General features: G+C 40.3%; 1 protein-coding gene across 2 annotated transcripts in view; it reads right to left on the bottom strand.

The window, feature by feature from the left end:
• Positions 1-26838, bottom strand: part of BUD13 (BUD13 homolog) — a 34399-nt gene that overhangs the window by 726 nt on the left and 6835 nt on the right. For both annotated transcript variants that reach the window (XM_080816847.1, XM_080816846.1), the window contains 7 exons: positions 20268-20352; positions 16746-17642; positions 15092-15396; positions 13467-13566; positions 12772-12910; positions 12269-12453; positions 11958-12039 (listed from right to left, as the gene is read on the bottom strand). In XM_080816847.1, the coding sequence (XP_080672973.1) occupies positions 11958-12039; positions 12269-12453; positions 12772-12910; positions 13467-13566; positions 15092-15396; positions 16746-17642; positions 20268-20352 (1793 nt within the window). The remainder of the gene's footprint in view (positions 1-11957; positions 12040-12268; positions 12454-12771; positions 12911-13466; positions 13567-15091; positions 15397-16745; positions 17643-20267; positions 20353-26838) is intronic.

The raw sequence follows: 26838 nt of genomic DNA, 5'->3' as shown, positions 1-26838 counted from the left end.
GTTCAACTGCACCTCACTTTACTGCACCTCACAGAATGCATTTTTTACAAACTGAAGGTTTGTGGCAACTCCGCATCAAGCAAGTCTATCAGCGCCATTTTTCCAACAGCATTTGCTCACTTCGTGTGTGGGTCACATTTGGTAACTCTTGCAGTATTTCAAACTGTCTCATTATTGGCTATGGTAATCTTCAAACAATGATCTTTGATATAACTGTTGTAAACTGTTTGGGGGTACCATGAATTGTGCCCCTATAAAATGGCAAACTTGGTCAATAAATGTTGTATGTGTTCTGACTGCTCTGCTGATTGGCCATCCCCCCATTTCTTTCCCTCTCCTCTAGCATCTTCATTCCTGAGACACAACTATACTGAAATTAGGCCAATTAACGACCCTACAATGGCCTCTAAGTGTTTATATAAAAGGAAGAGCCACATATCTCACTTTAAATCAAAAGCTAGTGAGGAAAGCATGTCAAAAGCCAAGACAGGCCAAAAGCTACACCTCTCACGCCAGTTAGGTTGTAAACGCAAAGGACAAGTTACGGAAGAAAATTAAAAGTGCTACTCCAAGGAACATACAAATGATAAGGAAGCAAAACAGCCTTCCTGCTGATAATGAAGAAAGTTTTAGTGGTCTGGATAGAAGATCAAACCAGCTATAACATTCCTTTAAGCCAAAGCCTCATCCAGAGCAAGGCCCTAGCACTTTTCGAATCTGTGCACGCTGAGAGAGGTGGGGAAGCTGCAGAAGAAAGTTTGAAGCTAGAGGGGCTGGTTTGTGAGGTTTAAGAAAGAAGCTGTCTCCATAACAAAGAAGTGGAAGGAAAAGAAGCAGATGCCTGTGTAGAAGCTGCAGCAAGTTATCCAGAAGATCTAGCTAAGACAGTCGGCTCCCCTGAACAGATTTTCAATGTAGATGAAACGTGTTCTACTGGAAGACGCCTCTAGGACTTTCACAGCTAGAGAGAGGAAGTCAATGCCTGGCTTCAAAGCTTCAAAGGACAGGCGGACTCTTGCTAAAGGGTTAACGCAGCTAGTGACTTTAAGTTGAAGCCACTGCTCATTTGCCACTCCAAAAATCCTGGGCCTCTTAAGAATTACGCTGAATCGACTCTGCCTGAGCTCCGTAAATGAAAAAACAAAGCCTGGAGGACAGCACAGCTGTTTACAACATGGTTTCCCAAATATTTTAAGCCCACTTTTCAGACCTACTACTCATTAAAAAAGACTCCTTTCAAAATATTACCTTTCACTAACAATGCAGCTGGTCACCCAAGAACTCTGATGGAGATGGACAACGAGATGAATGTTTTGTTGTGTGGTTTTTTGTTTTGTTTTTTTGCCTGCTAACACAATATTCATTCTGCAGCCCATGGATCAAGGAGTCATTTTGACTTTCAAGTCTTATTATTTTGTAAGGTCACTACTGCCATACACAGTGATTCCTCTGATGGATGGGGGCAAAGTAAATTGAAAGGACTCATCATTCTCGATGAATTTGTGAGTCACAGGAGAGGTCAATACATCAACATTTAACAGGAATTGGGAAGAATTTGGTTGCATCCCTCACGTAGACTTGGAAGGGTTCAAGACTTCGGTGGAGAAAGGAGCTGCAGATGTGGCGAGAACAGCAGGAGAACCAGAATCAGAAGTGGAGCCTGAAGATGCGCCTGAGGTGCTGCCATCTCATGATAAAACTTGAACGGACAAGGAGCTGTTTCTTACAGATGAGCAAAGAAAGTAGTTTCTTGAAATGGAATCGACCCCTGGAGAAGATGCTAGGAAGACCACTGAAGTGACAACAAACAATTTAGAATATTACATAACTGTAGCAAGGTATGAGAGGATGGATTCCAATTCTGAAAGAAGCTCTACTGTGGATAAAATGCTATCAAAAAGCATCGCACACTACAAAGAATTTGTTCATGAAAGGAAGAGTCGCATGATGTCACAAAGCTCACTGTTGTCTTATTTTAAGAACTTGCCACAGCCACCCCAGCCTTCAGCAACCTCCACCCTGCTGAGTCAGCAGCCAACCACATCGAGGCAGGACCCTCCACCAGCAAAAAAATTATGACTCACTGAAAGCTCAAATGATGGTTATCATTTTTTAGCAATTAAGTATTTTTTAATTAAGGTATATACATTGGGGTTTTTTATAGACATAATACTACTGCACACTTAGTGAACTATGGTATAGTACACATATAACTTTTATCACACTGGGAATCAAAAAATTCATCTGTCATATTCACTTAATTGTGGTGGTCTGAAATCAGACCCCCAATCATCTCGGAGATGTGCTTGTATATACTAGGCACTGTGTCATGAAAATGAGTACAACAGAGCAGCTGTTCTGATGAACTCCGACTAGTGGAGGATACAGACATTTATACCAACAACTGAAATGAAAAGCATAAACTGTGGTGGAGATATGCATTGGGTATCTTAGAAACAGAATGGGGATCTCACTCAACTTGGGAAAGGGATGAACGGGAATGGTCAGGAAGGGTTTTGTGGAGGGAGCCCCTAAGCTAAGTCTGGAAAGATAGAGCTAACCACAGGGTTGGAGGTAGGGAAGGCCAGAAAGGTCAGGAGAGCATTTCAGGACAGAGCACAATATGACTAACAAGAACAAAGTGCAAAAATAAGAAGCAGCTTGCTACATGGAGGGAACCAGAGGCAAATGGGCATAGCTAGAGCCAAAGTATGACGAAGGGAATAGCACGAGACAAGGGTTAAAAAGCTCAGATTTCATCCAGTAGGGTTAGACTTAAAATAGGAGCGGAAACCACATTTCAAAGAGATCCCTCTGGAGGAGACTGGAGGCAGGAAAGTTACTAGAGGGTATTGGCAACAGATGATGAAAGCAGCGATAAAGGAGACTTAGCGACAAACTCGCTATGTAAGAGCAAAGGAGGAGGAGGTAAGTTTAACTTGCAGGTTAATAATTTTGGGGACCAGATAAATGAGGCTGCACTAAGCAGGTAAGAGGAAGAGCCAGTTAGGGGAGCTGAGGCTGATGAGCTCAGTTCTGAATACGCTGCACTTAAGGTGCCTCAGGTACACAGCAATAGAGCGACCCGGTGCGCAGCTATACACACCAGACTGAACCGCAGATTTGGGGATCATATACATAGCGGTGGTAACTGAAGGTGTGACTAAATACGATTCAGCAAGAAAGAGCACATGGAGTGAGAACAGCTAAGGTTAGAGATGGAGCCCCTAGCAGCATTAAAGCGGTACAAAGAGGAAGAGAGCTCATAAAGGTGGCCAATAAGAGGAGAAAAGAACCAGGAGTAGAGTGTGATGAGTTTCAAGGAGTAGACCGCAACTCCCTTCAATACTATGAATTCCGTCTACTTCTATAAACTTCTTAAAAGAGCTTGTATTCACTGTCCATACTTCATTCACTTTTCATTCACTCCTTAACACATTACACCCCAGCTTTTGTCTCACCGCACCACAGAGTTAGCGCTCTTTCAGGTCACCAGTGACCTTCGTTACTGCCAAGTGCAGTGATTTCTCCCTCTCCCCAAGTCAGTCACCAGATCCTGTCACCTTCCCCCCTGAACACTTGCGCATCCCTCCTCTCTCCATTCCACTCCCACTGCCACAGTTCAGACCTGTCTCCTGTACCCTGACCTATTGCAACAGCCTGTACCTTGTCTCTCCACTTCCAGACCTGCGCCTTTCACATATTTTTCAGATTACTGATATAACGATGCCTCTATCTAAAATGCTGAGCTGTTAATCCTTCAGTGGCTCTCCTTTCCCTTTAGAGTGAAGACCACCCCTCAGAAATGCTTCCAAAGCCTATTGTGACCAGATCCCTGCTCACCTTTCCAGTCCATCTCATACACTCCACTCTACATTTCATGCTATCCAACAACAGCGAACTGCTTATGAAGGCCCCTCCATAACACTGTGATGTTCTATATCCTTGCGACTTTACACATAAAGGACCCTGTTCCTTATACCTCCTCCCTTTCCTTCTGTTGTCTGGTGACTGACACCCCTTAAGACTAAGTTCACGTATGATCCAGAAAGCCTTCCCTGACCACACTCTCCTTAGGCTGAATCCTACTCTCCCAAAGCACCTTGAAAATCCTCTATAATACCTAGCAAGTACCACTGAAATTATTTACTCTATTATTATTCTCCTCTAGACAGAAAGTGAGTTCCTAGGCTCAGGGACTATCTCTCACTAATTGTGAGAACCTGGCACCTAGCACACAGCTGCTTAAAGTAATCACATCTCTGCTAAGTGTTACTAAACTGATTGAGGTAACAGGCTTCCCTCTTTCCTCACACTTTCCGTAAGGGACAAGTAGGGTAAGTAATGGAATGTTTTAGGAAGAAGGTAAGCTTATTACAAACGGCTCCATGTCTATCCTTAGAAGCATGCAGGATATGCTAGAACACCAAGAAAACCAATGTGTTTTGGCCTGAGGAATAAATACTTAAAAGAGCCAACACTAATATGATCATACAGATAAGGACAGAAGGATAACAAACCAAACTCTACAGAATCAAAAAAAAAAAAACAAAAAACAAAAAACAAAACCAACCTGCAAGAGCACTCACAGTGGAAAAGTCTTGGACTAGAGAATCTAGAGCCCAGGATTCTAATTCCAGCTTTTTCAGGTGAACTAAATAACTCCAGTTAAGTCGTTCAATTTATCTGAGCCTCGGTTTGTCTTTTAACTAATAATAGAATTAGATTCGTGGACCTTATGGGTTTTTCCAACTACAGATCTGTTCCATAAATGTTCACTTGCCACGGGTCAAAACCAGACAAAACTAGAAATGGTGACGAAAGAACGAATAATCAGAAAGAAAGCAGAGATGAGAAAGAGAACTAAAAGGAAAGATCTAGGGGGAAAAAAAGTGGAAGAACACTACTGGGAGAGCTGGAGACAGATTAGACACCAGGAAAATACGAGGTCAGGGAGAATTCTGAGTTTGGATACAGAAAAAAAAATTTTTTTAATAGGAAAAAAAAGACGGGGGGCCTCAGTGTAGCAGGGAGAATCTTTAGGGTGTGGCTATAAGAAGATCTACTTCTGACTGCAAATGAGCATTCTGAAAGATATTCCCACTGCCAAAGAGCCTGTATCAGGCGAGCTGCAAACTAGAAGCAGTAAGTGAGCCTGAAACCACAGCCACCCTGCGATACTTGCCAAAATCAGGAACTAGAGTCTCAGATTTCAAGGGCAGCGTGAGTGACAGAACAATGCCTTAAGCCCATATGAGATGGGGCAATGGATTTCGGTCACAGCAGAGGAACCTGAGCAGGCTAATCTCCCCTTGGATAGCAATTATAAAATCTGGACAAAATATAAAATTGCAAGCATTTGAAATTATTTGAAGGCCTGGGAAAGTGACCAAAAGGCAGGCAGAACCTGGATGGAAATCTATGTGTGAAAAGAGATTTATGAGGCTTTCTGCCAGAGGGTATTTCCCAACCTGCACAGCTCCTGGAAGCAAAAAGCCACAGACTTATTGGCTAGAGATGTCAGTGCAAAGACGTAGAGCAGCTGGAAAATCAGGGAGGAAACCCTGAAAGGGAGGGAACTGCAAAACACACGAACCCCAGAATCTACACACAAACCGCACCCAAATCCTTAGCCAATTGCTAAACTGTGCTTGTGCAAGGAAAATCAATTGGGCCACATGAAAAAGCAGCAGCTAGAAATTGAAAGAACTGAGCAAAAAGTGTAGCTGCTGCCCACTGCAAAGAAGACAGTGCTTGGAGTTCAAATACACCCACATTAACTGTCCGCTAGAATAAAAATCAACATACTTCAGAAGAATATAAGAATTCAATGTCCCTATTATGGATCATTTAGTGTCTAGTGTATGTTAAAAAATGACCAGACATGTAAAGAAATAGTAAAATGTAATCAAACTCAAGAAAAAGCTATTAAGAGAAACCAATCCTGAGGTGACCCAAATGTTGCAATTAGCACACAGGACTTTAAAGCACTAATTATGAATATTCTCAAGGAAGAGGGAAATGTCTCATAACGAATGAACAGATGGAATATCTCGGCAAAGAAATATAAACCAATAAATAGAAATTCTAGAATTGAAAAAAATCAGTAAAAAAAATCTACTGCATGGACTTAACAGATTGGAGAAGCAGAAAATCAATGAACTTGAAAACACATCAACAGTAACTATGTGATCTTAAAAAGAGAAAAATGGTGATAGAAAAATGAACATAGGGCGCCTGGGTGGCTCAGTGGTTTAAAGCCTCTGCCTTCGGCTCAGGTCATGATCCCAGGGTCCTGGGATCGAGCCCCGCATCAGGCTCTCTGCTCAGCAAGGAGCCTGCTTCCTCCCTCTCTCTCTGCCTGCCTCTCTGCCTACTTGTGATCTCTGTCTGTCAAATAAATAAATAAAACCTTAAAAAAAAAAAAAAAAGAAATGAAGGTGAGAAAAAGAACTCTAATTTAATAGAATTGTGCCAAAGTCAATTTCCTTATTTTGGTAATGTACTATGGTTATATAAGATTATCAATGGGGGCAGCTGGGTAACACACTGTACTATTTTTTCGAATTCTTATCTAAATTATTTCAAAATTAAAGTTTTGAAAAATAAAGGTGAAATAAAGACATTTTCAGATCAACAAAAATTGAGAGAATTTGTTGCCAATAAACATGCACTAAAGGAATGTTAAAAGTTGTTCAGAGGAAAGAAAAAAGAGCACCAGAAATGGTTAAGTACACGAGTTAAATATTAACACCTATACATTTTGTTTTCTTAGTTTTTTTTAGTAACTGTGAATTAAAAATTAGAACACTGTATTGTGAGACCCATACCATTTGCATTCTATATATGACAACAACAGCACATAGAACAGAGGGTAAGTGGAACTACAGTTTTACAAGGCTCTTACATTTTCTGTGAAACAGTACAGTTACAACTTTCAGCAGGCCGTAAGTTAAAGATACATACTGTAATCCTTAGAGCAAACACTAAAAAAAAAAAAAAAACTGCAGAGGCTTAGCTAAAATAACAGAGCAATTAAAATCCAATACTAAATGTGCACACCTAAAATCCAAAACACTGACAATACCAAAGGCTGGCAAGGACACATAGGAACAGGAATCCTCAATCTCTGGTGTAATATAAAATGGTATAGCCGAATGGAAGACAACTGGCCATTTCTTACGAAGTTCAACACAGCCTCACCATATAATCCAGCAATCAGCGGGCATTTAACAAGTAAACCGAAAACTATGTCCATGTAAAACTCTATACACAAATGTTTATTGCAGCTTTATTCACAGTTGCTAAAAACTGGGAGCAACAAAGATGCCCTTCAACTGGGGAATAAACAAACTGGTATATCCATACAATGGGCTATTCATGCAAGAACATGGATGAATCTTGAGTGCATTTTGCTAAGTGCAAGAAGTCAGACTCAAGAAGCTACATATTGTATGATTCTATTCATGTGACACTCTGAAAAAGGCAAAACTAAGAGAAAACAGAACACCAATCACAAGGGTTTGGTGGAAGGGGTGTAACTGACTAAAAGAGGACGTGCAGAGAAAATTTTAGGATGATGGGACTTTCTGTATCGTACTAGGGTGGTGAATGAATGACTCTGCATTTGTCAAACCCCACAGAACTATACACCATAAAAAAACCTAACACTAACATAAGCAAACTCTAAAAAGGAAAAATCACCCAGGATGTCAGGAGACCCAGGACAGACTGCAGACTATGACAAATGAATCTACCTACATTATAAATGCATAATACAGTAGTATGGGGTGGGGAGGGAGAGAGTTGACCCTTTAAGTTATGTTGGAAAATGGTACTCTCACTAGAAATTATAAGGGTAAGAACAAAAGTAACTACACATAAATACTGTACTTGAGCTGGAAATCTGTTTCTCATTTCATTTCTCAATTCTGAAGCTGTTTTACATGTATACTGAGGTAAGTAAAATGGATGGTAGTTGGTGGGTGCCAGGTTTCTCAATGTTGGAGGGGAAAGTTATAGATAAGCAAGAAGAAAAGGTAATACTGAATTAGAGGTTACATGAGTATGAACTCACACTCACATATCTGTATATATAAACATGTACATATACAGGCACATACATAAACAGGTACAGAAATAATGACAGATATGTGTATATACACGGATTACTAGACATGTACTACCGAGCTTTGTTTGCTGACAGGGCCTAGAAACAAGGACACCCAAGTAATAACAAGAACTTCTACAAGTCAGATCTTAGTTTCCAAATACCACTATTCATTAAAAGCAGTTGGGCCCCTTGGAGAAATGGCCAATTCTAAAGTTGGGACAGGGAAAGCACAAGATGAGTCTGGAGCATCCTGCAGTCTCAGAAAGTCAGAGACTGCTCAAAAAATAAAAGGACAGGGCACACAAAAGGGGCACCTTAAAGAACTCCCAGTGGCTAAAGAAGAGAACAATATGAGCAACAAAATAAATAATATATTACTAAATTACAACAGTATAAAATATGTATGACTCATTACCAACAAAAAAAAGTAACTGACTAAATGGGGTGATGAAACAAATCCTTATAGAAAAAGTCCAAATATTATACGTAGATATCCCACCCATAGGCTGCCTTTTGCGCGCAAGTTGAACTTAGCGACACTTCTAGAGAGCAGAGTACAGAAAGGGAAAATGAATAACTTCATTTTTTTTTAAAGATTTTATTTATTTATGTGAGCGACAGAGATAGCAGGAGAGAGCCCAACAGGGGGAGCAGCAAGCCGAGGAAGAAGCAGGCTCCCCACCAAGCAGGGAACCCGACCTGAGGCTCGATCCCAGGACCCTGGGAACACGACCTGAGCAGAAGGCAGACAGTTAACCAACTGAGCCACCCAGGCACCAATGAGTAACTTCAAAGTGGAGAAACTGGCAAACGCTGACTACCTAACCAAGTGATTAAAGTCAGCATCCCAAGTGATGTCCTGTGGTTACCATGTACTGGTTAAAATGACTTGATGAGAAGGGCACTCCTCCACTGCAGTATTCTTTCCAAAAACAAATAACCTCAGTCAAACCATGAGAAAAACATCAAATGAACCCAATTTGAGGGATGTTCTACAAAATAACTGAGCATATTCCAAAAAACTGACAGGATCACAAAGAGCAAAGACTGAGAAACTGTCACAGATCACAGAAGACTAAAGAGAATGACAGTTATGTGCAATGTGGGATCCTGAACTGGAACAGAAAAAGGACTTTAGTGGGAAAACTGGTGAAACCCAAGTAAAATTTGGTATATTACTAATAACATATGAATGTTGGGTCTAATAAATTGTACCACGGTAATGTAATGAGTAGTAATAAAACTGGATGAGGGGTGCACAGGAATTCTTCATACTATCTGCAAAATTTCTATAAATCCAATCATTAAAAAACAAAGTTTGTGGGGTTTTTTTTTTTAAGATTACTTATTTATTTATTTGACAGATAGAGATCACAAGTAGGCAAAGAGGCAGGCAGAGAGAGAGGAGGAAGTAGGCTCCCTGCTGAGCAGAGAGCCCGATGCCGATGCGGGGCTCCATCCCAGGACCCTGGGATCACGACCTGAGCCAAAGGCAGAGGCTTTAAACCCACTGAGCCACCCAGGTGCCCCAATAAAGTTTGTTTTCAAAAAATAATTTTCAAAAAAGCTCCCCCCACAACTACAGAATACATATTATCCTCAAATGCAAATAAATTACTCACCTAGGTAAACTACATAGTGGGCCATAAAATGCAGCTTAATAAATTTCGATAAGGTCAAAGTATTATGGAGTATATTCTCTGACCTCAAGAGAATTAAACTGGAAGTCAGTAACAGTGAGATATCCAGAAAAGTCTAAATGTTTAGAATTAAACAATGTAACTCAATGGTCCTATGTCCTTAATTAAACAAAGTCCTTAATTAAACAGTGCAACTCACTGGATCCTAAGTAACTCATGGATCAAAGAATAAACCAAAATCCAACACACATTTCTAGGAAAAAAAAACTCTCAGCAAACTGCGAACAGAAAGCAACCTTCTCAACTCAGTAAACGGAATCTACAAAAAAACCTATAGCTTACAACATATTTAACGGCAAAAGACTGACGTTCTTCTAAAGATTAGGAAGACACAGATGTCTCTTCTTACTACTTCTATTCAACATCTGCACTGAAGTTCTAGTTAGTGCAGTAAGGTCAGAAAAAGAACAAAGGACGTTTGGGTTGGAAAGGAAGAAGTAAAACTCTCTATATTCACAGATGACCTGATCCTCTACATACAAAATTTGATGCAATCTACAAAAAAGCTACTGTACAAAGTGAGCTTCACTATAATAACATAATAAATACAATGATATTTGTCATAATGAAAAATTCAAGTTTTTAAGCATAAGTTAGGAATTTCAAAAAACATTCACCTGCCACCATGAATCCTAGCTTCCCATTAAAGATTTTGGTGATGAGAACAAGTAATGTTAACAAATATAAGATTGACGGTGTGTAGTATTAACATTTGGCAGGTCTGAAAAACTCAGCAAACCAGTATTTTCCAAATGACCAGTATATCATGTTATAAAATCATGCACCAGGAAAAGATTCATCCAAAATCGGAAAAAAAAAAATGGATTTTAATGTAACAGTACGGAAAGTTTTTTGATATGGTTCCAGATACCATATTACAAATCACATCTAAGAAACTATCACTTGCTGAGTTTTTAATCAAAACATACAATACCAAAAAAAAAAAAAAAACCCCACCATAATACGCCTTCCTTTTCTAACTACCTATGAATAAGGCTGAATTTTCTAAAGCTAAATTTTCTTCCTATATTTCAATTAACATAGTGCAAAAGACTCAATGCAGAATCCTGCTATCTACTATTAAGCCAAACATGAATGAGATTTACAAAAATGCTAATCAATGTCATTCTTCTATTTGCTTTGTTTGGGGAATGTTATTTTTCTTTAAAAATGTGGCAATTATGTTAGCATAATGGCTTAAGTTGTTTGTTTGTTTTTTTTTAAGATTTTATTTATTTATTTGACACAGAGAGAGAGATCACAAGTAGGTAGAGAAGCAGGCAGAGAGAGAGAGAAGCAGGCTCCCTGCCAGCAGAGAGCCTGATGCGGGGCGAGCCCAGGACCCCAAGATCATGACCTGGACCAAAGGCAGAGGCTTAACCCAATGAGCCACCAGATGCCCCATCTTTATTAAGTTTTTAATGAACGAATAAACACTTTTTAAACATCTCAGTTCAGTTTCTAATATAGTAAATATTAAAGGATATATTCCACATAAAAAGTTTTTGAGGGGTCCTCAGCAATTTTTAAGAGTATAAAGGGGTCTTGAGATCATAAAGTTTGAGAATCACCAGGCTAAATGCTAGAACAATGTCCTTTAGTAGGCAAGAGGAGATAGGGACAGACTTCGGACAGAAACACATTTAAGTCACCATGCTAATAGACAGAAAGTTAGTGTATATGGGTAGATGCTGGTCATCGGGGTCAGTGAGACACCATAAGTAGCTCACTCCTAAGGCACTGAAAAGAAGGTTCAAGAACTACATTTTTTTTTTTTTTCAAGAACTACATTTTAAAGATATTACACAAAAAAGACTCCAGACTCCCACCCATCACTCATCCCCTCTAAACCTTAGAAAATACCACTGGAAGTGACCAATGTCAAAAACAAAGGGCATCCTATCGGCAGCACGAGTTATTCGCCCAGAGCTTTAAAAAGCTTTGAAAAGGAAAAAAAGGAGGAGGAGGAGTATTCTAAGTATGAGAAATGGGATGTGGGGACCTCAGAAACAGAAGCAAGCAAATTGCGTGTTATTAACTTTGTGCTTAGAACAGAGAGTGAGGGAGAGTAATTTAAAAACAGTTAGGAAAGGTTAGGGCCAGATGGAAGAGAAAACAAAAACGTAGGCAACATTCAGGCTTACCTGTCCACTCCATCCCAGCGATATCCAGGCCAGATATTGAATCTGTTGGGAGGAGGTGCGGGACCACTGTATCGAGGTCTCACTAATGAGAGAAGAGAAAGAGAAAAGTTAGTGATCTATGTAACTCACTTCAGAGCTGGGTGGCAGAGGTAACAAAAAAATGTTATACAGAAATCTCCACTGAGCTGAGCCCAAACTCCCAAACACAAGGAACCTAGAACCGTATGGGAAAGCCCACACATGTGCCCAGCTAAAGACCCTCTCTCCTTCCACAAGTCACCTCCATCTCTGGTGAGTCCTGGAAGGCTCACCTTTCTTATTCTTATTCTCCTTGGCTTTACTCTTCTTGATAAAGCTAGCCATGGGGTCCCCCTCTCTCTCCTGTTCTCTCAGCATCCGGTCCAGATCTTCATCATCAATGTAGCGGGCCAGAGGCTTCTGCATTTCCTTCACTGCGTCCTCCACGTTTTGCTGCTGCTGCCGGCTCTGGGCTAGCCTGGGCGAAAAGAACCAAGAGTGGCTGCAACCCTGTGTAACATTTCCCCTCTTACACTGAGACGGACCATATGACTACATTTGGAGAATCTCCTTTTTCTGGCACCATAGGCCAAATATTTTAAAGAGTAAAATTCCTAGAACACCAACTGAAAGCGTGGAATCCATCAGTTTCTTAGAAAGGAGACTGAACACACAGAATTTTCCATTCCTGAAAGAGCTCTGAAGGCAGAGCAATGAACTAGCTGATCAGAGAAGTAGAGAATGAGCTTCTCCAGCCCGAGCGCAGTCTTGTTCCTCCTTTCGGTCGCTCTCTTACCCTTTTCCCCACTGAGCGTACAGCTCATCCCTTTCAGAGTCCTTCTCTGCTTTTCTCCTTTGCTCTAAACGTTCCAGTTTCAAATTCCTCTTACGGCCAGATTTATCTCGAAATACAGTTTCAGCATACTGGGATTCAGCTGCAAAGGAAAATTCTGCTTTTAAAGATAAATACCAGGTATCAAAATCAGATCAAAATCAAAAATCAAAATCAAAATAATTCTAACAGTTGAAATCAACCACTTGAGATTCTGATGTCGGATAAAAACTTGTGCAGCCAGACTACAAATAGTTCCTACCAATATCTAACCTTTTTCAAGAAGGAAAAGAACCCCTTGGGCCCACTAAGAAGTTAGAATAATGCAAAAAAACAGAGCTGAAATTTAATATCAATTAAAAGTTTAAAATATCAGGTACAATAAACTATATTTAAAAAAATAGTAAGGGGCACCTGGGTGGCTCAGTTGTTAAGCATCTGCCTTTGGCTCAGGTCATAATCCCAGGGTCTTGGGAGTGAGCCCCGTATTGGGTTCCCTACTCAGTGGGAGGCCTGCTTCTTTCTCCCTCTCCCACTACCCCCTGCTTGTGTTCCCTCTCTCACTGTGTCTCTGTCAAATAAATAAATAAAATCTTTAAAAATAATACTAATAAAATCTACATGCGCCTTGATTGGTCTCTGCACTTTCACATTTTTACCTTCAAATGCCAGGGTTTCCCGTTTCTTGAGCTCCTGCTCCTCTCGGTGCACGTCAGCTGACACCAATCCAGTTTTAGCCCCAGAATACATGTATGCAGCCTATGCAATGGAAAACAGAGCACCCAACATTAATGAAACAATGTAGCAGCACACTCCAGGGTACACACAGGTGCATTTTTGCCTGATGATTAGCAATAACCAAACCAAAAACTCTAGCCTTGTATTCTCATTACTGATCACAAGATTCACAAAATAAAAAAAGAAATAAAATTGAATTTGATGGCAAATTAATAGTACTATCAAGTTTTAAGAATAAACAGAAACACAAACCAAGAAAATATTAAAGAAAAGGCATAGCATATATTTCCAACTTTCCAGTATATAAACTGCACACATGAAGCCACACTCTCAGGTCACCTGCTCAGAAACCCGTATCAAGCTCTAAGCTCTCCAGTAGAGACCCACACTGATAAAATATTTCATTTCAACTACAAACTCAAGCAAATCCGAGGTCCTTCAATTGTGGATAAATTTTAGGATCATGACAAGTTATGACCAGATCAAAACTTTTTTATTAAACTCCATTTCATATCACGATAAACAACCGACCCACAAATGGAGTACAGAGTGTATCATGTGCTATGTACTCAATTTGATTACTATGAAATTGTCCATGAAGTAAACGATACATAAAATGTCAAGGGGTCCAGCTGCAACAGAAACCTCTCTTCCCCACTTCCTGAGTCTGGGACAGACTTACAAGGACCATGTGGGTGACAGAGGAGACCTACCCGGAAAGTCTGAGTTGGAGGGAAATGTGCACACTGCAGGCTCTATTCCTGTTTCTTAACCTGCTCACTGGAGTAAGATTCTGTCCCGAGCACCAGTGTGCTTTACAAAACAACTGCTCAGAGTTCATGTGGATGCTCTGGGCAATTCATGCTTTATCACAGATTTAAAATGAAACAAAACACTGACTTCCCAGGTGGCATGATTTCTAAAAGTTGTTTTATATTTTAAATGCCTCTCTTTAAGCTCTGGATACAGAGACCCACGGTCCAATTTATAATAAAAATTGCTTAGGCTAATGTCTCACTTTGCCCTGGGCACTGTGCTAAGTTTTATTTATCCTGACTCATTTGACTCTCACAATAACCTCATGAAGTACATACTACTATTATCCACATTTTACAGATGAAGAAGCTGGAGGATAGAGATATGCCATAGCTTAGTCCAATATAACAAACAGCAGCTGAAGAAGTAGGATTCAAATGTATGGCCTGATTAACACAAGGTTTGTACTCTGAACTCTACCTGGTAAACTACAGTTCTCAGTTCATAGGAAGTTTTTCGCAGCCTATTAAAAAATGAGATTTGTGGAATTAAGAGGCTAGAAGGGCAGAAGGCACTTAGGAAACCTGGTGTTTGCAAGTTCATCTGGGCTGGGTTATAGGCAGTCCTGGCCTCAGAGAGAAGCAAAGAGCTCTAGAGGTAACTCTGCACTAGATTTACCATGCCATTAGGAGCTACCTCCTCCCTCTCTGATTTGTGTATCTGAGACGTGTACACAGCTAGGAAACAGAAGTCACTCTAATGAAAGGATATGGCTCCTGAAAATTCCTACCTTCTTTTCTAGAGGCTGACTCCTTCGAGGTGGAGACAGATCAGAATCAGAAGATTGGACCCTCTGTTTCCTCCTTGGTGGAGACAAGTCAGAATCAGAGCTCTGACGTGTAGGTCTATTCCGTGGAGGTGACAGATCTGAATCAGAATCCCTGTGCCCTGAACTTTGCTTATGTCGAGGAGGAGAAAGATCTGAATCTGAGGCTTTCCGACTGTCACTTGCGTAGGAGGAAGAATCCAACACGTGACTCGCACGTCTCCTAGGTGAAGAGCTTGTGTGAAACTTCCTATGGCTGGGGGAAGAGTCTAGAAATTAAAAAATAAAGTCTTTAATCCCCTTGGCAGAATCTTAAAAACAGAACTCACCAAGCTAATATTCAATATTCATTCAGTCCTCCTCTAAAGAGCCATCACTCACCTAAACACAAGTACAGATGACACGAGAGAACAGCAGAGTCGGCAACAACTTTCAAAACCAACAAGTAGGATGTGGGGATCTATTCCCAAGCTACTAGTGACTGTGACTAGCATGTGAGACCTCAACATACTCACCTATGTCATATTTATCTGAGCACAGAATGGGCAAAACAATTGGCACTCAGATTTCAGTTATGTGGCAAAAGTTAAAAAACTACCTAGAATATACCTGGGTGGCTCAGTTGGTTAACCATCTGCCTTGGGCTCAGCAAGGCTCCCTGCTCAGCCCTGAGTCAGGAGAAGTCTCTTTCTTCCTCTCACTCTGCCCCTCCCCTGCTCATGCTGGGGCATGCGCATGCTCTCTCTCTCTCAAATAAATAAAACCCTCAAAAAAAAAAAAAACACCCAGGACCGAGGGACAAAGACTGAGTAAACGAATCTCACTACACAGGCCTGAGTTGTAGACAGAAACATCATAAATCAAGTCCAAAACAGACAATCTGCAATGGGTACCAACAGTCTTAAAAAATATATACCCCTCTTATCCAGTAAGTCAGTTTCTCCTTAGTTTCCTAGGAAACATCTAGAAGTACTTACATTTCCAGGAAATCCAACTAAAAGTAGATAAGGAAACAGTCCATTCCGACTTTATGTACAAGGTTCATTTTAAAATTATAAAAATCATAAAAGCAAAAATTTAGAAATAACCTAAAATATGCAGTATTAAGGAAATGGTTAAGCACATTTATGTAACAGAACACCAATAAAGATCATACTGACAAAGTGATGTTTTTTATGACACAGGGAAGATAACGTTAAGTGAAAAAATCAGGCAAGATTATACATACAACACATATATACTACATAGAAAGGGTTTAACTACATGAAAAGTGCATAGAAAAAAGACCATTGGCCACAACACAAAGAGTGAATGGCTCTGAATGACAGAATTTTGTATAACTTTCCTTCTACTTCTTTACACATCTCTATACACTCTGAAATTTCTACATCAGACATGTAGTATCTTCTTACGGGGTTAGGAGAAAAACAAAAAGATACATAAAAACATCCTCCTTGCCACTGTAAATTTTAACTCTCCTCAGCCCAACCTCTCCCCATTTCCCTATAGTTTTTAAAACTCCAAAAAATACCATTCTCATTTCTAAAGACCGTAAGTAAGAGGTCCAAAAGAAAGCACCCAGGGCGTAATTCCCTCTTATGGGTAACCAAATGCTTACCTTTAGAATCATGCTTATGAGATTTGGCTTGCTTTTTTCGTGGAGGAGAGACGTTGGAGTCATACTCATACTTGCTTTTCTTTGGGAGTGATGCATGAGATGGTCCCGGCCCCTTCCAATGTGGAGAAGTTTTGCTGGAGGCTCTTTCTGGGGCTTTACTGCTTTTGGTTCTTGCATTAGCAGCCAAATCAGGGGAGTCATGGTGGGCCCTCCTGAGCTGCGATGTGTCCAAGGAGTCAAGAGTCCTTCTCGGCTGAGATGTGTCAGGGGAGCTATTTCGGCCCCTTCTGGGAAAAGAGCTATCTGTGGAACTGTGATGGGCCCTCCTAGGAAGAGATGGCTCTGGTGTGTCGTGATGGGCTTGCCTAGGAGACACACCTGAAGAGTGGCGATGAGGCTTCCTGAGGGGAGAAGGATCCAGAGAAGCACGATGGGCCCTCCTGGGAGGAGATGGATCTGGGGTGTCGTGACGGACCCTCCTGGGGGGCGATGAATCTGGGGTGTCGTGACGGACCCTCCTGGGGGGAGATGAATCTGGGGTGTCATGACGGACCCTCCTGGGGGGAGAGGAATCCGGGGTGTCGTGACGGACTCTCCTAGGGGGGGATGAATCCGGGGTGTCGTGACGGGCCCTCCTCGGGGGAGATGAATCTGGGGTGTCGTGACGGACCCTCCTGGGGGGAGAGGAATCCGGGGTGTCGTGACGAACTCTCCTGGGGGGCGATGAATCTGGGGTGTCGTGACGGACCCTCCTGGGAGGAGATGAATCCGGGGTGTCGTGACGGACCCTCCTGGGGGGAGATGAATCCGGGGTGTCATGACGGACCCTCCTGGGGGGAGATGAATCCGGGGTGTCGTGACAGAAGTGTCTGTGTGAGGGTAGATCTTCGTTGTGGCCTAAACACAAAGGGCAAAGAGTTATATTCCCACAGTTGCTCTATTCACCCCTTGTACTCAAAGTTTCAAAAGATGCCCTGGCAGCACAGATGTCAAAACAACTCAGAAATCTCAGGTCTGCACAGCTCTTTTGCTTAGGGGCAGTAAACCAGCACTCACCAATACCATAAAGATAACCTCTTGTATTTGCCTAACAAGCCATTTAAATGCATTTTTCATATTATACCTTGGGCTGGTACAATATGGTATTATATTATGCCATCTGGGCAGGTATCCTTGTTTCACAGACATGAAAACAGAGGCTCCAAGAAGATGAGTGATTTCTTAACGAAAGTCACAACCACTAAGATAAGCAGATAGGCTAACACCCTGATCCTCTAGCTGTCAATCCAATGCTATTCTTAAAACCATGTCTGCGCAAAGCTCCCAGAGGCTCCTACTAATATTCAGACTAGATAACATACAGTTCATATTCATTCTTCTTCCAAAGAGAATACTGACTAAGCCTCTGCCCCATCAAAATGAAATACTGTTAACTATTTAACCCACATCCCTGTGCTCCTTACTGGGGGAGATCATCAGATAAAAAGAGAGATCAGCATTTCCTCATCACCTACTACAAACCAATGGTTTACATAGATTCCCTCACTTAATTCTCACAACAAGCCTGAAAGACAAATACTATTATCCTTCATTTTATAGATGAAGAAGTGAATCCTGAGAAAGATTAAGTCATACTGCCGAAGTCATACTGTTACGATGTGGCGGAGTGGTCGGGGATCCAGTCCAGCTCCGTCTGACTCCAGAGTCCATGTGCAAACTTTTTTTTTTTTAAGATTTTATTTATTTATTTGACAGAGAAAGAGATCATAAGTAGGCAGAGAGGCAGGCAGAGAGAGAAGGCGAAGCAGGATCCCCACTGAGCAGAGAGCCCGATGTGGGGCCTGATCCCAGGATCCTGAGATCATGACCTGAGCCGATGGCAGAGACTTAACCCACTGAGCCACCCAGGCACCCCGCAAACTTTTAAAATAGGTAGTAGACAAAAGAGTTTGAAACTTCCAGCTTTCAAAGGTATAAGGGAATGAAATGTTTACAGTAACTCAGGACATTTCCAAATTCCAGTTTCTCCTCTTCCTCTATTTCTTGTCATTGAGCTCCATGGCCCCAATACAAATAAACGCTGGGTAGGGCCCAATGAACAACTGCTAAGTGGATGAATTAAACCAAGTCAACTGCTTTACTTTGGGAAACAGCCCTATCTGATCGGAATCACCACTCACAGAAGAGTACTGATATCTGAGGGAGACCCGACACCAAATCTAATCCATGGCATCGATAAATTACATGATATTTATAAAAAGGAAATAAGGAGGGGCGCCTGGGTGGCTCAGTTGGTTAAGCAACTGCCTTCGGCTCAGGTCATGATCCCGGGGTCCTGGGATCGAGTCCCACATCGGGCTCCCAGCTCCAAGGGGAGTCTGCTTCGCTCTCTGACCTTCTCCCCTCTCATGCTTTCTCTCACTGTCTCTCTGAAATAAATAAATAAAATCTTTAAAAAAAAAATAAAAAAATAAAAAAAAGGAAATAAGGATCAGAGACCAGTGAGGCTATTTCCGGTGACAAACAGGGATGGAGCAGTGAGAGTGAAGAAAAAGAATTATTGGGGGGGGAGGGCGGTTTAGTATCACTTCCGAGATCCATAAATATGGAGACCAGAAGATTCTCTCTGAATAAAGGACTATAGAAAAGACCAGAAACACAACCACAGGATAAGGCAAGAAACAGTAAGAGTAAACAAGATTCTGATGAAAGAATACACACTGATAATGAACTTCTTATTCATAAAACATTATAATGTACTGAAAGTTAACTTAAGCAATAGCGATCACTAACCTATAGCCAACTGTCTCTTTGGTTATGCATTTTTTTTTCCTTAACAGAACTGTAGGATAATTAACATAAGCAAAATGTGTAACAGAGAAAGAACAAATCCTGTTTAGGAGTTAATTCTTCTACCCTTCATGTATGAAAAAGGAACATGTGTCAAGAGTAAACTGAAGTTAAATGGCTAATCAGAAGCAAGATCCCCGTTTCATGCCAGGCAGGGGAAAAACCGAGACAAATCAGAATAGGGCTAGTCTCTGTTCAAACACGACAAACAAATACCTTTTATCCAATCCTAAAAACTCAAAAAATTTTTAAATAGGGAGTTAAATTATTAGCCTAGGGAGAGGGTATAGAGTGGGCAACTGGAGGATAATGCACTGCAAAATACCAATATCTAAAGGAGAACAAAGAAAGATTGACTCCTCCAAAGTCCTGCCTATGTACTAAGTGCCCCACTATTTGGGCCTGAGGTTACTGCAAGGTCCCCAAATAAGTCACTTCCTGACTTCAGTAACCCTAATGGCCAAAATAAAAGAGAAAACGGGATACCTGGTCTCTCAGTTCCCATGTCTTACTACCTGTGAAGAAGTTCTGAATTCTTTTTCACACTATATTTTTCAGGATCAAGGACACACTAAAACAAACTATGCATTTCTCTAAAAGAAAAGTATAGAGAAGAAAAAAACACTTCCCCTATATATGGGAAGTTGAGATTTACCCATTGTTGGAACTAACCTCCCAGAAGCTTCCATTTGGCACTGGAACGAAAGGCTTCCATCTGCTTTACCTCTTCCGGCCGCTCATCCACAAACTCAGCCACCTGTCAGAGTTAGGACACTTACGTTGAGAAAATCCACAGGATCCAGGCAAGGAGCACTGTTGTTTCAAGAACCCGAAGCTACAACCATTCCCATTCCTAATGTACATGGCAGATGCAAGTCCAAAACAGCCATGAAAAAACATGCAGACACATGGAGTGGTCCTCAATTCTGTTTGCCCCTTGAGATGTTTATCTGATTGTCCCTGGATAGTTTAATTATAGATCTTTCTCTGACTAATCAATTTTCCTCCAAAGGTGAATTTCTTCATTACAAACCTTCTTTATCAACCTGCCAGGTACACAACTGCTATGGATAAGCTAAAAGCTAAATTGCTTTTACCTTTTTACTTTTACATTCAGAGTAAAAATACAGGCAAGTTCCCTGTCATGCCTATCACTCATCAAGGGCTTCGGGCTCCTTATGAAACCTGTTATAGGTAATCACAATCACAGGTTTTCTTAGATCCAACCAAAAGAAGTCACTAAGAAGTACAAAGAATCACAGAATCTGTAAGGGATAAAAACACATTTCATATCATTCAAATTCCCAAACAAATACAGAATCTTCTTGTGTCCTTGATAAATGATCACTCACCTAGTCCCTCCCTTTTATGATCACACTCAATCCTCAAAACAGCCCTCCAAAGAAAGGTTTCACACAGATAAAGAACTTTGACTCAGAGATGTTACATAGATTTCTCAATGTCACAGCTAGCAAGTGGCAGAACTGAAATCCAAACCCAGGTCATAATTTACCTCTATTTTTCTGTTTCCATCATTCCTCAGGTAAGCGAGTTTTGAGGTAGGAAAGCACAAGCTTGAATTCAAGCAAGATAAACTGAGATCTAAATCACCAGCTCCGCCACTTAATATTTGTGTAGCCTTTGGCAAATTATTTCCTCTAAACCTCAATTTCCTCATTTGTGAAAGTAGGACTCAAGGTTCTATGAGGATTCAATGAGATAATTCATGTAAGCTAAACAGCTTGGTACATGGTAAATGCTCAATAAACTATACCCATCACAACCTAACCCTACACCTAAAGGAGCTGGAGAGAGAACAACAAAGAAAGCCTAAACCCAGCAGGAGAAGAGAAATCATAAAGATCAGAGCAGAAATCAATGAAATAGAAACTAAAAAAACAATAGAACAAATCAACAAAACTAGGAGCTGGTTCTTTGAAAGAATTAATAAGATTGATAAACCTCTGGCCAGACTTATCAAAAATCCACAGGATTTTTGGACGCAAATAAATAAAATCATGAATGAAAGAGGAGAGATCACAACCAACACCAAAGAAATACAAACAATTATAAGAACATACTACGAGCAACTCTACGCCAACAAATTTGACAATCTGGAAGAAATGGATACATTTCTAGAGACGTAAAAACTACCACAACTGAACCAGGAAGAAATAGATAACCTGAACAGACCCACAACCAGTAAGGAGATTGAAACAGTCATCAAAAATCTCCAAACAAACAAAAGTCCAGGACCAGACGGCTTCCCAGGGGAATTCTACCAAACATTTAAAGAAGAATTAATTCCTATTCTCCTGAAACTGTTCCAAAAAATAGAAATGGAAGGAAAACTTCCAAACTCATTCTATGAGGCCAGCATCACCATGATCCCAAAACCAGACAAGGATCCCACCAAAAAAGAGAATTACAGACCAATATCTTTGATGAACATAGATGCGAAAATTCTCACCAAAATACTGGCCAATAGGATCCAACAGTACATTAAAAGGATTATTCACCATGACCAAGTGGGATTTATTCCAGGGCTGCAAGGTTGGTTCAACATCCGCAAATCCATCAATGTGATACAATACATTAATAAAAGAAAGAGTAAGAACCATATGATACTCTCAATAGATGCTGAAAAAGCATTTGACAAAGTGCAGCATCCCTTCCTGATTAAAACTCTTCAAAGTGTAGGGATAGAAGGCACATACCTCAATATTATCAAAGCCATCTATGAAAAGCCCACCACAAATATCATTCTCAATGGAGAAAAACTGAAAGCTTTTCCGCTAAGGTCAGGAACACGGCAGGGATGTCCGTTATCACCACTGCTGTTCAACATAGTACTAGAAGTCCTAGCCTCAGCAATCAGACAACAAAAAGAAATTAAAGGCATCCAAATTGGCAAAGAAGAAGTCAAACTATCACTCTTTGCAGATGATATGATACTATATGTGGAAAACCCAAAAGGCTCCACTCCAAAACTGCTAGAACTTATACAGGAATTCAGTAAAGTGTCAGGATAAAAAGTCAATGCACAGAAATCAGTCGCATTTCTTTACACTAACAACAAGACAGAAGAAAGAGAAATTGAGGAGTCAGTCCCATTTACAATCGCACCCAAAACCATAAGATACCTAGGAATAAATCTAACCAAAGAGGCAAAGAATCTGTACTCAGAAAACTATAAAGTACTCATGAAAGAAATTGAAGAAGACACAAAGAAATGGAAAAATGTTCCATGCTCATGGATTGGAAGAACAAATATTGTGAAAATGTCTATTCTACCTAAAGCAATCTACACATTTAATGCAATCCCTATCAAAATCCCATCCATTTTTTTTAAAGAAATAGAACAAATTATCCTAAAATTTATATGGAACCAGAAAAGACCTCGAATAGCCAAAGGAATATTGAAAAAGAAAGCCAAAGTCGGTGGCATCACAATTCCAGACTTCAAGCTCTACTACAAAGCTGTCATCATCAAGACAGTATGGTACTGGCACAAAAACAGACATATAGACCAATGGAACAGAATAGAGAGCCCAGATATAGACCCTCGACTCTATGGTCAACTAATCTTCGGCAAAGCAGGAAAGAATATCCAATGGAAAAAAGACAGCCTTTTCAACAAATGGTGCTGGGAAAATTGGACAGCCACACGCAGAAAAATGAAATTGGACTATTTCCTTACACCACACATGAAAATAGACTCAAAATGGATGAAGGACCTCAATGTGAGAAAGAAATCTATCAAAATCCTTGAGGAGAATGCAGGCAGCAACCTCTTTGACCTCAACCGCAACAACTTCTTCCTAGGAACATCGCCAAAGGCAACAGAAGCAAGGGCAAAAATGAACTATTGGGATTTCATCAAGATCAAAAGCTTTTGCACAGCAAAGGAAACAGTTAACAAAACCAAAAGACAACTGACAGAATGGGAGAAGATATTTGCAAACGACATATCAGATAAAGGGCTAGTATCCAAAATCTATAAAGAGCTTATCAAACTCAATACCCAAAGAATAAATAATCCAATCAAGAAATGGGCAGAGGACATGAACAGACATTTCTGCAAAGAAGACATCCAGATGGCCAACAGACACATGAAAAAATGCTCCACATCACTCAGCATCAGGGAAATACAAATCAAAACCACAATGAGATACCACCTCACACCAGTCAGAATGGCTAAAATTAACAAGTCAAGAAATGACAGATGCTGGCGAGGATGCGGAGAGAGGGGAACCCTCCTACACTGCTGGTAGGAATGCAAGCTGGTGCAACCACTCTGGAAAACAGTGTGGAGGTTCCTCAAAAAACTGAAAATAGAGCTACCCTACAACCCAGCAATTGCACTCCTGGGTATATATCCTAAAGATACAAACGTGGTGCTCCAAAGGGGCACATGCACCCGAATGTTTATAGCAGCAATGTCCACAATAGCCAAACTGTGGAAAGAGCCTAGATGTCCATCAACAGATGAATGGATAAAGAAGATGTGGTATATATACACAATGGAATACTATGCAGCCATCAAAAGACATGAAATCTTGCCATTTGCAACGACGTGGATGGAACTAGAGGGTATCATGCTTAGCGAAATAAGTCAATCGGAGAAAGACAACTATCATATGATCTCTTTGATATGAGGAAGTGGAGATGCAAGGTGCGGGGGGGGGATTGGGAGGAGGTAGGAAAAGAAAAAATGAAAAGATGGGATTGGGAGGGAGACAAACCATAAAAGACTCAATCTCAAGAAACAGACCGAGGGTTGCGGGGGGGAGGGGGGACGGGAGAGGGTGGTGGGGAAATGGACATTGGGGAGGGTATGGGCTATGATGAGTGCTGTGAAATGTGTAAACCTGGCGATTCACAGACCTGTACCCCTGGGGATAAAAATACATTATATGTTAATTAAAATAAAAAAAATAAAAAAATAAACTATACCCATTACTCCTGTGCTGCCACTGGTATTGTGCTTGTCCTAACTGTTTTGCCGTTAGTACTGGTGGTGATGATGGTCTTGCAGTGACAAAAATGAATTCAATAATCAAGATCTGTTTTAACCAGTGTAGAGAGCAGTGGGGCTAATGTCTCCCTTGTTCGGGTTTTGAGGCAATCATAAGAGCAAAAGACAATATTATAAAGGAAAATTAATATACTTGATTATATAAAAATTAAAATTTTTAAATGTCAAAACCTTGTAAGTGAAAAGACAAATAATAAAATATATTTATGACAGTAAAACAAGTAATATATTCTCATTTATGTAAATATCAAATAAATCAATGAAGAAATTAAAAAGTCCAATTTTCTAAACAATGGAAAAAATCCCAAAAAATTCATTAAATACAAATGCTCAATAAACATATGGAAAAATTATTCACTATTTTTCAAAGAAACTAGATACCACTGTTTACCTGCCAAACTGACACAGGTTCAAACCTATTGTTTTTGTTGTTGTAAATAATTCTCTAGTATTCATGAAGAAATGGGGAAAATGGCATTCTCAAACAACTCTAGGGAGAGTATAAATTGGTATACTACCTTTTGGAAAGCAATACAGGAATACAGCTCAAAAGGACCAGAGTTTCTAACCTACTAATTCCATTTGATAAGAATAAAGAAATAAACAGATTTCCACAATGTTTTCTGTATAAGATGTTTTTCAAAGCACTATATTTTAAAACAGAAAAACATCCATACATACAGTAAAAGGACTGGTTAAGTTAATACATATAATGAACTACCGTTGCAACCATTAAAAGTTATGTCCTCAAAGAATATTTTAAAATCTTACTAACAAAGTCACTACATACTACTAAGTGAAAGAGCAAGTTCCAAAACCATATGTTCAGTATGATCCTGATCATATTTAAAAAATAAATAAAATACAAACCTGTATAATCTATGAATTAAAGACATACACATCTAAATGTTAGCAGTTATTACCTCTGGACAGTCACAGGTAAGTGATTATTGTATTTTTTTTTTAATTTTAAACCTTAAAATTCCCAAATATTCTAAAATAAATATGTATTGCTTTTATAACATTAAAAAAACAAATGTTGTAAACATTAATTAAGTGACTGGATCTGACTCAAATTAATTGGCCCCTTAGGATCAGTATTTCCCTTCTTCCCTTTTTTTTTTTAAGGATTTTATTTATTTATTTGAGAGACAGTGAGCAAAACAGACAGCACATGAGCAGGGGCAGAGGGAGAGGAAGAGAGAGATGTGGACTCCCCTGCTCAGCAGGAAGCCCTACGTGACAGGGAGTCCTACGTGGGGCTCAGATCCCAGGACCTTGGAGTCATGACCTGAGCCAAAAGCAGACGTCACAACTCTGAGGTCAAGAGCAGCACGTTCCACCAACTTAGCCAGCCAGGTGCCCCACTATTTGATATGAACCTTCTCTTAAAAGATGTATTATAGAATATGCTGGGAATTAACACTGAATATACTCATCTGGAATTCATTTTTACAACCTTTTAGTGCAATACAGCCTATCAACGGCTCTCCTTTTCACCGTGTTTCTCAGCAAAGTTTCCATGATGGAACCAATCCAAGATTATTTGCCTATGCTTTTGCCCACTTAGTTCTTACTCATCCTTCAAAACTCAGGGTATTCACATCCTTCCTAGATTTTCCCAGTGAGGGGTACCTGGGTGGCTCAGTGGGCTCCGGTCATGATGCCATCCATGGTCCTGGGATGGAGCCCCAGGTCATAGGGCTCCCGGCTCACCTGGGAGTCTGTTCTCGCTCTCCCTCTGTACTCCTTCCAATTTGTGTGTGTGTGTGTGTGTGTGTGTGTGTGTTTTCTCTCTCAAATAAATAAAATCTTTTAAAAAATTTCCTAGTGGAATTAAAAAATGTGCTACTCCCCCAGTGCTCTAACAGCACTCGGTGCATATGTGAAATGTCTCTCCACTATTTATCACATTGTTGAAATCTGAAATTCAGTCTCCCATCTAGGGTATGGTCTCTAAAATCCAGACACTCGGTTTTATTAACCTACCTATCTTCAGTACTTAAACAAAAGTATACAATTTTAAACCAGCTGAATCAATGAACAAAAGGAACAAATAAAAAATTTCCTTTAATTGAACCTGAACATTGTTTTCAAGGTACATTTCAATAAACTGAACCATGGCTAACTATTAAACATTACAATTAGAAGTCCTGCCTCTCTGTGATTAGTTCCCATTTCTAGGCTAATGAGGCCCTCCATAAA

The sequence above is a fragment of the Martes martes genome, assembly GCF_963455335.1.
Source record: "Martes martes genome assembly, chromosome: 10".
Classification (NCBI taxonomy): Eukaryota; Metazoa; Chordata; class Mammalia; order Carnivora; family Mustelidae; genus Martes; species Martes martes.
The sequence above is the reverse complement of the archived record's forward strand: the minus strand, read 5'-3'. Positions and strand labels throughout refer to the sequence as shown.